At 39.8% G+C, this 13,736-nt stretch overlaps 1 protein-coding gene across 1 annotated transcript; it reads left to right on the top strand.

Annotated features, from left to right (window-relative positions):
- Nucleotides 1-6,475: 6,475 nt before the first annotated feature.
- Nucleotides 6,476-9,086, top strand: LOC311044138 (angiopoietin-related protein 5-like; the record flags this gene model as incomplete). The annotated part of the gene is made up of 4 exons (XM_084055558.1): nt 6,476-6,563; nt 7,221-7,338; nt 7,656-7,835; nt 8,749-9,086. The coding sequence occupies exons 2-4, from the start codon at nt 7,233-7,235 to the stop codon at nt 9,084-9,086; spliced, it is 624 nt and encodes a 207-aa protein (XP_083911684.1). The 5' UTR covers nt 6,476-6,563; nt 7,221-7,232.
- Between the last annotated feature and the right edge of the window lie 4,650 nt (nt 9,087-13,736).

Below are 13,736 nucleotides of genomic sequence, written 5' to 3'. Positions count from 1 at the left end.
TGTTTGCAAATCTTTGAAATATTTATATATGTTTTAAAGCGAACATTATAACTCTGATCTGTGCTTCTGGGGGGTCCCTGGAACAACATATTTTGAGATGGGGGTCCGCGGCCAAATATTTTTTGGCCGCGTATTTTTGTTACAAATGTTTGCTTAAAAAAAAAATATATATATTCAAAGATTTGCACACATTTTCAAGATCTTTCAAAAATAGCAGATCTACAAGCTCATAGCGCGGCACTCGGTGTCACACCATGAGCTTATATATCTGCTATTTTTGAATAGCCAAAGAAATCTTAAAATGACACAGATGCGTTCCCAGTCTTAACTCATCTGCCAAAAACGTTTGAATTTAGCTATTGCAAAATTTAGCTATGGCAAAACAAATATTTTCTACAAAAGAAAAAAATCTAAAATGATTCTTTATTTTTGGGTTTTTTCCGTTTTTCCGTTAGTCACAAAGAACCAGGAGATAACATTTTCCAAAAAGTTGCTGCTCCATTCACTTTAATGTTAAAAAATAAACGGACAAAAAATATTTTTTTTTCTAAGTACTAGCTTAGAAAAGTCTGGCAGTCTGTGAAAGTAAAAAAAAAACCTGACAGTGTAAGAGTTAATGAACTAAACACTCAGTTCAACTGCTGTGCTGTATGTATGCCATTAGAAAACTACACTTTATTTTAGCCAGTCGTTGAAAAGCAATGCATTACGATGGTTGTACATATATATTTTTTTTAAATAAAATTTCTTTTTTTTAATTCATCCTAGCGTTGAGTTTTGGACTGAACTGTTGTGTACCCAGGGCTGGCTGGCTGTTGCATGAGGATGTGTTCTTTATGTGGGATAGTTATTGAAGATAGTTGTTGAAGAGTGGTTTGACAGTGTGTTTAAGCCTGATGTATACTAGGCTGCTTAGCACAATGATATACTGTAGTACAACGGTGTCACAGATTCAAATCATTGTGAGCTTGTAGATCTGCTGTTTCCGGGGCGTGATACAGACTAGATGACGGACACAAAATAAACTAGGGCACAGGACCTTTTCAGGCCGCGACCCCCCAAAATAATCACATTTGAACTGGGGACCCCCCCAACCTGCAAGTACTTGGAATTGTAGGAGTTGAGGCATTACATTTAATATGACTTGGTTCCACACAGACAGATATTGTGAAAATAGCAGATCTACAAAGCTTGTAGATCGTCTCTTTTCACAATTTACATCTTTCATTTTCGTCATTATTTGACAATTTGGCCAATATTTGACCAGTTTTTATAATATAGTTTGTTGATTACTTTTAATGCAGTAATGGTCTTTTTCTTTGAGGTATTAAAAAGGTCTTACACGTCCTTAAATTATCACTTTACTGTCATCTGGGGACCCCTTCCAAATCATGTGGGGAACCCTCCTGGGGGTCTCGGCCCACAGGTTGAGAACCACTGCACTAAATGACCTGGTGTGACCTAAGATGACGAGTCAATGTGGTCAGTTACTGGGTAAGTCTGAGGTCAAGACATCCCACAGAATAGGGAGTTAGAATCTCAAGAAGGGAAAGTGTCATCGTTATTGTCTCCGCCAGGACAAAGGCGTGGCAGAGACTATGTTTTGCACCCCGTCCGTCGGTCGGTCGGTCGGTCCGTGCGTGCGTGTGTCCGTGTGTTCGTCTGTGAGCAGCTAATCTCCCGCACCGTTGGACCGATCGCAGCAAAACTGTGCCCGCACACCCCCTTGATGCCAGAGCAGAACCTCTGCCCAGATTCTTTCAAATCGGTCCACATGATCTCTATAGTCATGTGATCAAGATGGATCTGTCCGATTCTTCATATTCCTATCAACGTGGCTGGCCCACAATAACCTGATCTGGCGGAGACCTGTGCTCCAAGCAGCACTTTTTCTAGTTGGGAAACGTGGCCATTTAACCCATTTTGGGCGGGAACCCCTATTTGTAACTATACCTTTCAGGACAGGAACCCCTTTTGGGGTTGTTGTTGCTATATACAGTATATAGCAACATACATTTGTTTTAATTTTTGAATGAATATTTTAAGTTTTTCAGAAAACTTAGGTCAGGATTTAGAAGGCGTTTGTAGAATCGGCCTGTAAAAAAAGATTGCGAACATTGCTAAAACTATAGAAAGTAGTAAATAAAAAAATGTTAACACTCATCTTTTATTTACTGTAATTACACTCTAAAACATAAACCTTGGTTGTAAAAAAACAAAGTTGTCCTTTAAGGTTGCTTTAAGTGATTTTTTTTATTGTTTTAAAACTAAATGTAATTTTTTTCCCCTTCTACATTCTGATAGTTATCATTGCTATAGAGCAGTGTTTCTCAACCTATGGGCCGCGACCCAAAGTGGGGTCGCGGAAAGGTGCCGTTGGGGTCGCACATTGGCAACAGCCTTTATCAAGAAAAAAAAAGTCACGACCAACGTGAAGGGGACTGTGATGAATACAATTAGTGTTTCGTAACCCAGCCCAATGAGGTATCTAGGTTTCTATGTCTATGGACCAATGAGGTATCTAGGTTTCTATGTCTATGCTCGTTCCCGAATCCCAGCCTCACTCATCTGTGCACGCACAAGCGAGAGCGAGCACACACACACACACACACACACACACACACACACACACACACACACAGCGTATTATGGGAAGTGTATGTGTGTGTGTGTGTGTGTGTGTGTGTGTGTGTGTGTGTGTGTGTGTACGTACACAGGATAGAGTCCACACAAATATTAGTATCATCAACAGAAGGCTGTAGAGTTCAACAGGTACTGATCCAAGTCATACACACACATTAGAGACCATATTCACGTAGTGAATAATCTAGAGATTATAATGCCTATTCATTTATGCTGTGTGATATTAAAGAGCTCTTCTGAGCTCTTCAAGTTAAAACAAGGATACTCATAATTGTAAAATAAAAGGATACAATAAAAAAGGTCCTGTGGTCTTTGATGGCCAGATGTGAGTTATTGGGGGCTAGAAGAGCTACTGTAAATAATGATAAAGAAATTGCTGGGTTATTGTGTAAAAAAAAAAAGACTACCTGCCCGAATGCCCCTGCCTACTGTAAAAAAAAAAAAGATGGCAAAAATTGCTAAAACTATACAAAGCAGTAAATTAAAATGTTTTAACACTCATCTTTTATTTACTTTAAGTACAAGCTAAAACATAAACCGTGGTTGTAAAAAAACAAAGTTGTCCTTTAACTTGAGTTTAATATGGAAGTTTGGATAAAGCATGAGGAATAGATCAGTGGTTGGTTCTCAACCTTTTTTGAGCCCTGGACCACTAGCATATTTAGAGCAAGGGCCACCCCACCCCACCATTAATTAATCTTAGCCCACATATCCCCATCCAACACAACAGTGGTCCCCAGGTTGATTCTTAGTCAGAGTGGTGGTCCCTGGTTCACTATCAGATACCTGATACTGAACCCCTGATCATATTGCAGGATAAAGCCTACTGATTTTGGTAATGGGGACATTATATACAGAAGTGAACCAGCTAACATACTTTGACTCAGTTTATCACTCTGCCTTCAGATTCATAACAGGCGACAGACAGCTATAACACCCATCACTGCATACTGTATCATAAGGTTGGTTGGCCCTCCCTTGCAACTAGGAGAGATCGGCATTGTTTTTAATTTATAAAGTTTTAATTGGGAGTTTACCCTCTTATTTAAATTCTGTTTCTGAGTGTTAAACTAGTGCCTATCATACACGCTCTCAGGACTGTTTGATCCTTGAGATTCTGCGCGTCTCCACTGAGTTTGGAAAGTCTGCTTTCAAGTGTTGTGCCCCGAATACCTGGAACACCTTATAGGGTTTGCTTAAAGGGATAGTACACCCCAAAATTACTTTTTTTCTATCGATTACCCACCCCATGGAGACTATTTTTTTGTTTTTGTCGCATTCCTAAGCCAATAATTTGATGACCGGCAGCGGTTCCGGTAGGAGATGCAAAGAGTCTCCATTGTATCTCCTACCGGAACCGCTGCCTACCGGTCCGCTGATCATCAAATTATTGGCTTAGGAATGAGACACAAACACAACAAATCTCCATGGGGTGACTAATCCATAGGAAACATTTTTTGGGGTGAACTATCCCTTTTTTAAGCACAGCTCTCTTGTTTTCCTAGGTCGCTTTCAGTTGGATATGTATCAACTTTGGTCAATCTGAATTGTACTCGTTTTAATTGATGTTGATAAAATCATGTGATGGAATTTTCTTTCAATCATGTTACTTTATATATTTATTTATTCTTTATCTTTATTTTCATATTGTTGTGTTTCTCGTCTTGTAATCTCGGCACCGCTGGAAAAGAGGATGTCAGCCCTCAGTGTGTTATCCGAGAATAAAATAAAGGTTAAAAAGTTGAGAAACAGTTCATTCAATGACCTGGTGACCTAAGTTGTTGTTGACAGAAGTTACTGGGAAGTAGCAGGTCCAGAACTTCCACAGAAATGGGAGTTAGAATCTCTAGAAGGGGAAGTGTTAGTTATCATTATTAGGAAATGTGTCCATGTAATAGGGAGTGTCTGCTCACTCATACATTATGTTGCAAATCAGTGTATCAGTTAACATTAGTTTAATATAGAAGGCTGGATAAAGTAAGATACATTCTCAATCACTCCACAATGTGCTGCATAACATTTCAGTCAATATTTAAGAACATGTGTCCATGAGCAATTGATTGAGAAACAGTCTTATAAAGCGTCAAGCATATTTTAGTTCTTATAACAATAATCATACAGTGTTATAAGCTGATTATAATGCATTATAGACATGGGATGCATAGCAAGCGTTACCAAAAAGACTGATCTTAGCCCATACCCCCACCCCCCAACCATATCCCCAACCCCTGCTATAGCTTGTTAATTATGCCACTTTATTTTATATTGCTGTTTTTACAGTATGTCAATCCGTCAGTAATGTTTTTTTTTACCAGAATAAATTCACTGTTGAAGCTTTTGTATTCTTAATGTTACAAAAAAGTTACAATAATGCAAAAGATGTTTATTTCTGAAAACCAGTTTATTGGCCAATGCGATACGGTTATTGTACGCTAGGATGGTCATTTGATGAAAAGAACCCCCCAAAACATAGAAAAATTATCAATATTTGTTATTAATAGAAGTAGAATAATTTACTTGGATTTTGTCATGCACATCACTACTTTCTGAAAGTATTTTTAGAATTCCTCTCTTCATGCTCAGGGGCGTTGCGTGCTGTGACAGTGTGACTGTGTGGGTGTGTGTGGTGAATGAGTCAGTAAATAACAGTATAAAACAGAAGGGGACTTTATGCACGGTCACTTTCTCAACAGCACACAAGGTTCCAACACCACAGGTAAATATGTGATTATATGAATATATGATAATACCATGGATTGTTGATTGTACGTATTATGTCATTATACCATCTTATGAGTTATAAACTTGGTTTTGGTTAAACAATGTTTAACCACATGTAGGTAACTTTGTTAATGTAGGGTTTACCTTGGATTTTAACTTTGGTATAAATTCAAAGAAATACATTAAATACATGACACGTGTTTATACTGACTACTATGTATTATTTGTTTCTGTTTGCTCAGACAATTAGGTAAACAAAACATGAAGAGCCTGGTTGTTGGGCTGATGGTGACCTTTCTCTTGAGCCTCTCAGAGCAGACTCAGGTAAAGATACTTAAGGTTGCTGATATCTTTTAGTTAAAAACAAAATGTTATTTTCCCGCTTCTCTATTCTGTTAGTAATCATTGAGTGTTTGCTCAATAACAGGTTTCTCCCCGTCTCTCTTGCTGTTCAGTAAAAAGCAAATCCATTTTCAGACGTGACACAAACTTCATCCCATCTTAAATGTTACAGCGTTTCAGATCCAGTCTTGTCTGCTCATTTCTCTGTTTCATCACTTCTAATGTCACGTGTTCATCCTGCAGTGTCCTGTGTGAGTTCTCTCTCAATCTCTTGATTGGTTAAAATTGGTATTCTGACCTCAAACTTTTTTTCTGTTTACTAAAGAGCTGGAGAAACAGGGAGGCCCATGTTACTGAACAAACACTCTATACTAGTCATAAGTTGACATTGTACACACAGAGTTAGGCACACAGACCTTATGTAATGTGCAATTGGATTTACAGGCATAAGTTTAAGGTTGCAATTATCATATCTCTTTTTTTAAATCTTTTGCTGTATTGTCAGATACAGACCTGGACCATACCTGCTGCTGCTCAAGGTACTTGTTATGCCATTATCATTCACACATAATTTGAAAGATCTTACTAGGCTAGCTGGCATATTGTGCTCTATCTGTGGTCACTGTGTGTGTGTGTGTGTGTGTGTGTGTGTGTGTGTGTGTGTGTGTGTGTGTGTGTGTGTGTGTGTGTGTGTGTGTGTGTGTGTGTGTGTGTGTGTGTGTGTGTGTGTGTGTGTGTGTGCGTGTGGGCGCACGCAAACCGTAGGGACAGACTGCTCACAGATCAAGACTCTCGAGCCAAATGCCACCAGTGGTGTTTATGTTATTCAGCCCCCTGGAGTAGATGCACCCTTCAAGGTAATAGAATTGACTTAATAAACCTTTGCTCTCATTTGGATAGCTGGTTTGTAGCACAAAAAAAACTTCCACATTCTGCAGGTAACCCACAGTGAGTAACATAGCCTTACCTGTACCTGTAGTGGACAAAGATGCATTTTCAGTAGTCAAGTCTGGTTGAGATGAAAAAATGTATAACCTTTTCAAAATCACTAAATTAAAATAATGGAAAAAGACTTGACCTTTAGTTAAGAAGCTACATTTAATATGATAGCTTTAGGGTTGTCCGATATTGGCTTTTTTACCGATAACCGATATACCGATATTGTCCAACTCTTAATTACCGATACCGATATCAACCGATACCGATATATGCGGGGATTATTGTGATTAGGGTAAGCTCAAATTTCATATCACACACACCATATACAGTAAGAACTCCTGTAACTTATTTATAAAGCAAAAAAAAAAAAAAAAAAAAAAACCGATACCGATACCGATATTTTCCCGATATCAATTTTTATGCTAATATCGGCCGATAATATCGGGAGGCCGATAAAATCGGACATCCCTAGATAGCTTGATCTGTTTTTCCAATTTAAAATTACTTTTGCGGTGGGCTTTACATAATGTTGCTATCGTGCTATTTTATTTGAAACTGTTAAACTCTCCATACAGGTATACTGTGAGATGCTGCCAGATGGAGGCTGGGCGGTGTTTCAGAGGCGTACTGGGGGAGCAGTTTCCTTCAACAGGGAATGGGACGCTTATAAAGATGGCTTTGGAAACCTGACAGGTATTTAATGAAGTGTTTTTTTTTACCTGTTGCTTTTTTATCTACTTGCTGTTTCTGTGACGAAACTTCCCAGAAACATTATCACTTTTGTCATTATCACTATTGGACTGAAATCAAACCCACATTTCCCTATAGTGCCCACTCTTCCAAGATGCCCAGTTTTCCCTAGTGCCCAGAATGTTTTGGTGCCCACCTTTCCTGTTACCCTCCTATCTACCTCCACTGTACACACAACTGTAGAGTGTAAACAAAATAAAGGAAAATAAAATAAACCAAATCTTACAAACATTTCCATTTCTTTGTGCCTTGTTTCCCAGACGACCACTGGCTAGGTCTGAGCAAGGTGTCCTCCCTGACCAAGAGCAAACAGTGGACGATGAGAGTGAACCTGTGGGACCATGACGACGGCGTAGCTTTTGCAGAGTACAGCAACTTTAGCCTGGGCAACGAGACAGAGGCCTTCAAGCTAAACATTGGACAATACAGTGGAGATGCAGGTAGGAATGGCTTTCCTTACATACCTCAGTTCTCTCTTCTTCCTGCTTCATGTTTCTCTGGAGATGCAGAGACTTGTACGGATGCATTCTGACCACATTCATTCTAGCATCCCTAATTTCACAAATAGCGGAAATTGCCCCTCTACAAATTCACAGCTAATTACAGTAGCTAGTTAGCTTGCAGATTGTTTATTTTGGATATTTGTCGACGAAGTTTATGGGGCTTAAGTGATGAAATACAAGTTAATCATAACTAGGCTACAGTATATTGGCCACGTCCCATTGAGCATTTTTCGGGCTATTAGACGTCTAAAATACGTATAAACAGCTAGACTAAAACCGGGTTGTAACTGGTCTAACAGTGAACGTGTTTTTCAATGTCTAAGCTAAGCCTAGACGTTGAAACAAAGTAATTTAAATGGCTATATATAGACGGTCTATATATAGACCGGCTTAAAAAACACCTAGACGTTGAAAAGACTTTCACTGTTAGACCAGTTATAACCCGGTTTTAGACGGACGTCTAGGCTCACTGGGATAGTGAATACGATTATGTCCATTAGAACAATGTCTGAACTACAGTAAAGATGGTGGAACATCTAGTGTCCATTCCGTCCATTCCGATCTGCTTCAAATAACTATTTTGACACCATGAGTCTACAATGGAAGAGTAGGGAGACGACCTCGAACCACTGCAGCTGTGCTTTATATTGCATAACATTGAACAGAATGGTTAAAAATAAAATGTTATTCATTAAAATAAGGCTTGGATTGAAGCTTTAAGACCTCACAATCCACAAAACCCTAACCTGTATACACACATTCTCTCAAACACAGACACTAGCATTCCTTGTGGTTTATGTTCTACTTTCTGTCTTAATAGCTTTGTTTTGTTCTCTCTGTCTGTTCAAAGGCGATGCTATCGGGGGAAGATACCCTGAATTCGACCAGAGCCAGAATGGCTTTGGGTTCAGCACTTCTGACCGCGACAACGATGGCTGCAACCCTTATTGCCTCTTCGGTGACATTGCAGAGAGTGACTGCAGCTCATCAGATGGCGGAGGTTGGTGGTTCAGCAGCTGTGGCTCCGCCGATCTCAACGGCGAGTGGCACCCCTCCGGGGATCACATTTTCTGGGCATCGGGCCTCCACTGGCTCACCTGGAAGGGACGCGCTCCGTACTCTGCCCGTGCGACCCGCATGATGATCAGAGGTGTAGCAACACATTCTCACTCCCAACTAGTCACTTAATGAAGAACCGTCAGTAGCCCCTAAACGTCCGATTATGAAGGTCCTGGTTCCCCTAAAAGTCCGATTTTGCAGTCCTGGTTATTTCTCCCTAACGCCCTAAAAAGTCCAAACGGGACTATGTCGTTTGCGCATGCGCAAGTGAACGTTCAACATAGTGTGGTGGATGTGGTGGATTGCTCCATTTACAACGCTAACGTCCAGGTCATAAACGATCAGATTTCAAATATGAAGTGCTTAACTAAAGGCCACGGATGTTATAATTGTGTACGTTCCAGCTTGAGTACCCATATCTTCCGTATTGTTCAATAAAAAGCCTTTTAATCCGATCGACGGCCATTTTCTCCGTCTTTTCATCAGCTTTCAACTATGCGATCCTATCGGTCGGGAGGTGTATTGCACATTATAACTCTATGCAAAAATGGCCGACGATCGGATTAAAATGCTTTTTATCCAACAATACGGAAGATATGGGTACTCATGCTGAAACGTCGGCATGTATAACATCCTGGGCATTTAGGTAAGCACTTCATATTTGAAATCTGAACGTTTGTGTAGACGTTACAGTTGTAAATTGAGCAATTCATCACACCAGGTTGAAGAATGTCCATGACCGTCATCTTTCAGGCCTACCGCTGATAACCATTAGCACATTGGTTCTCAAAGTGGGGTCCGGGGACCCCCAGGGGTACTTGAGGGGGTTCCAGGGGGTCCCCAGCTAAATGATGGACAGGGACCAAATGGACCCTTATGGGTCTGTAACTCTGAGAGTGTACAAATGTAACCAAATGGACCCTAACAGGTCCATTTGGTTCCATTTGTACACTCTCAGAGTTAAATTAACATTGATTTTACAATATGAATGTGGGTACTTGAGGGGGTTGGTACTTGAGGGGGTTCCAGGGGGGTCCCCAGCTAAATGATGGACAGGGACCAAATGGACCCTTATGGGTCTGTAACTCTGAGAGTGTACAAATGGAACCAAATGGACCCGTTAGGGTCCATTTGGTTCCATTTGTACACTCTCAGAGTTAAATTAACATTGATTTTACAATATGAATGTGGGTCCCAGAGACCTACATGCCATTAAATGGGGGTCCGTAGCCTAATGCATGTCAAACTGGGGGTCCTTGAAATTAAAATGGTTGAAATCACTGCTAGAGAGCCGTAAAAATCTTCTCTTATGGGGGTCCCTGGCTTATCTTTTGAAATGGGGGTCCGCGGTCTAATAAGTGTCTATTTGGGGGTCCTTGGCACGAAAAAGTTTGAGAACCATTGCATTAGCACATGAAGTCAATTCATTGTTTAATTTCAAATAAGTTTAATTTCACTTATACCACTTCATTCTGTTGATGTTTCTATTTTACTGCTACAGCAATTCATCACAAGGCTTTTTCTTTACTATTTAGCATAAATATAGTCCTGGTTATTTCTCCCTAACGCCCTAAAAAGTCCAAACGGGACTATGTGGTTTGCGCATGTGCAAAGGAACGTTCAACATGGTGTGGTGGGTGTGGTGGGGATTGCTCCATTTACAACGCTAACGTCCAGGTCATAAACGATCAGATTTCAAATATGAAGTGCTTAACTAAAGGCCATGGATGTTAAAATGGTGTGCGTTCCAGCTTGAGTACCCATATCTTCAGTATTGTTCAATAAAAAGCCTTTTAATCCGATTGACGGCCATTTTCTCCGTCTTTTCATCAGCTTTCAACTATGCGATCCTATCGGTTGGGAGGTGTATTGCACATTATAACTCTATACGAAAATGGCAGCCAATCGGATTAAAATGCTTTTTATTGAACAACACGGAATATACGGGTATTTTTGAGGGATCGTACATAATTTTAACGTCCGTGGCCATGGGGTAAGCACTTTATAGTTGAAATCTAGACGTTTATGTAGATGTACGGGCCGTAAATGGAAAAAGTGCAAACATCAGGTTGAAGTGTCATGATATGAAATCTATCTATCTACATTGGACTGACACAACGTGAGCTAAGAGACGTGGTTTAAATGCAACATAACACACATCACCACCCAAACAAACCTGGAAATATTCTGTGCATTTTCATATTTTGTTGATCATTTTTCGATAAGTGTTTGTTGAGAACGAGAGATTTGTTTAACTTTTCCAACCCCGTGACGTCACGTCAGATTACTTCCGCATTCCGCGTGTTCGTACTCATGTCTCTGTCAGTGTCAATAAAGATCTGACAAAACAAATGTTTTATGATCTATCTAAACGTTAAAATGTTTTAAAAAGGTGCTGACCCTATGGCCACGGATGTTATAATTATGTGCGGGCCCTTAAAAGTACCCGTATCTTCCGTATTGTTTAATAAAAAGCATTTTAATCTGATTGGTGGCCATTTTATCAGAGAGTTGTAATGTTGCGTGAGTGCAGTACACCTTTCAACCCATAGGGTCAGGTGAAAACATATGGAGAAAATGGCCAGCAATTGGATTAAAAGGCTTTTTATTGAACATTACAAAAGATAGAGGTACTTTTGAGAACCCATACATGATTTTAACATCTGTGGCCATGAGTTAATAATTTTATATTTAAAGTGTGAAGATTTATGTTGATGTACAGGCTGTAAATGCAGAAGTGCAAACACCAGGTTAAAGTTTCGCCATGACTGCCATAATGTATTATGGTTTCCAAGTGCTATACTGCCACCGGACATAAACATTACAACATTAAAACAGATCAAATAATTGCTGTTTGTGGTTCTATAGGGCGTTGGTGTAAAGTAACTAAGTACATTTACTCAAGTACTGTACTTAAGTACAATTTTGAGGTATTTTTACTTTACTGGAGTATTTCCCAATTCTCAGTACTTTAAACGAAATGATGCAACGCTGATATCGCTTTTGTAATTCATTTTATAATATTTAAGGCACCCCGTGTGTATTGTATTCCAATAATAATAATAATAATAATAAGGGTAATAATAATCATAATAATAATAATAATAATGTAATTATAGAGCAGTAACACACTGAAATAATAAGGGTAATAATAATAATAATAAGGGTAATAATTGAATGTAGAGCAGTAACACACTGGAATAATAATGTAATGTATAGACCCCTTAACAGACGACGTCATACTGGCTGCGTGCAGCCAGTATGCGCGCAACGAAACCCATTATATCAGGTCTCGTTAGGACGCGTCTCACTAACCAACACACACAAGAGGGGGTTGGGGTGTGCTGAAACCAGTGCACCCCGAAACAGGTTGGGAATTGATTGCGTGAAACAATCACCTGTGCGTCCAGGCTCAATGTTAGTAAACAAATAATTGGTCTATAGAGCAGTAACACACTGGAATAATAATAATAATAATAATAATAAGGGTAATAATAATAATAAGGGTAATAATAATAATAATAATAATAATAACATGTGTGAGGAAAGTTATATTGGCGCGTTTGAGCTGAAGAGCTGATAAATAATCCATTGTCCGATTCGGCGCCCCCTAGTGGCCAAGTTATTCTAGAAGGACCGTAACCCTAATTTTCAGAACCACATGTCTGTGTGAGAGGAAATTTATATTGGCACGTTCGTGCTGAAGAGCTGATAAATAATCCATTGTCCGATCGTGTTCTCGCCCCCTAATGGCCAAGTTAATCAACAAAGCACGTAACCCTAGCTTTCGCAACCAAATGTCCGTGTGAGAGGAAACTTATATTGGCGCGTTCGCGCTGAAGAGCTGATAAATAATCCATTGTCCGATCGTGTTTTCGCCCCCTAGTGGCCAAGTTAATCGAGAAAGCGCGTAACCCTAGCTTTCGCAACCACATGTCCTCGTGTGAGGAAACTTATATTGGCGCGTTTGGGCTGATTAACAGATACGGAATCCGTTGTCCGATTGTGTTTTCGCCCCCTAGTGGCTGAGATAATAGCAAAAAACTGTTCAAAAATAGTAAAAACAAAATCGGACACCAGTATATGCATCAGCGCGCCACCCCGAACGTGCTCGTATAACTCTTCTCGCACACGGCCTTACCGTTCTCCTTAAATGGCTGGGGACTAATCTCAACTTATTTCGCAAAATAACACGACATATCTCCTTAACGATACGTTTTTAGAATCCGTCGTTCGGATATGTTGTACAGCTCGCCGAGACGCACGTATGGATGTCTTGTTTGTCCCGCTACGACACTTCTAACGTTTGCTTCTGACAATGACATAAGGTACATGGAGTCGTAGAACGTTCACCCATACTGAGAGCCAAATTCAGAAATTGGTAAAAATGTCGGTTAGGGACAAACAAGATATCCATGCGTGCGTCTTGGCAAGTTGAACAACATATCCAAACATTGGACTATAAGTCCTTATCGTATTTGAGATATTAAAACAAATGCAATTGTTTCGGCCGCGTCGACCTTTGCAGTCTTTTCGGTGAACTTTTGAACTTATCAGTGTCAGAAAAAATCAGGATTGGTTCCAATAAATCCGGCTTACTCTCAACATGGATGGAGAGAAGTTTCAGATTTTTAAAAAATATCTCCATTGATTTATCACAGATTAGGTGCTCGATACCGCACGTACAAATCAATGTTTGACAAAACCACTTTCCCAAAGTTTACAAAAATCGAGACCTATCCCATTCGATTCAGCGTCCTTTTTTGAGTCTGAAAAGGT

Source organism: Gymnoscopelus microlampas (assembly GCF_963454915.1).
Source record: "Gymnoscopelus microlampas genome assembly, chromosome: 4".
NCBI lineage: Eukaryota > Metazoa > Chordata > Actinopteri > Myctophiformes > Myctophidae > Gymnoscopelus > Gymnoscopelus microlampas.
Note: the sequence above shows the minus strand (reverse complement) of the source record. Positions and strands in the feature narration are given on the sequence as shown.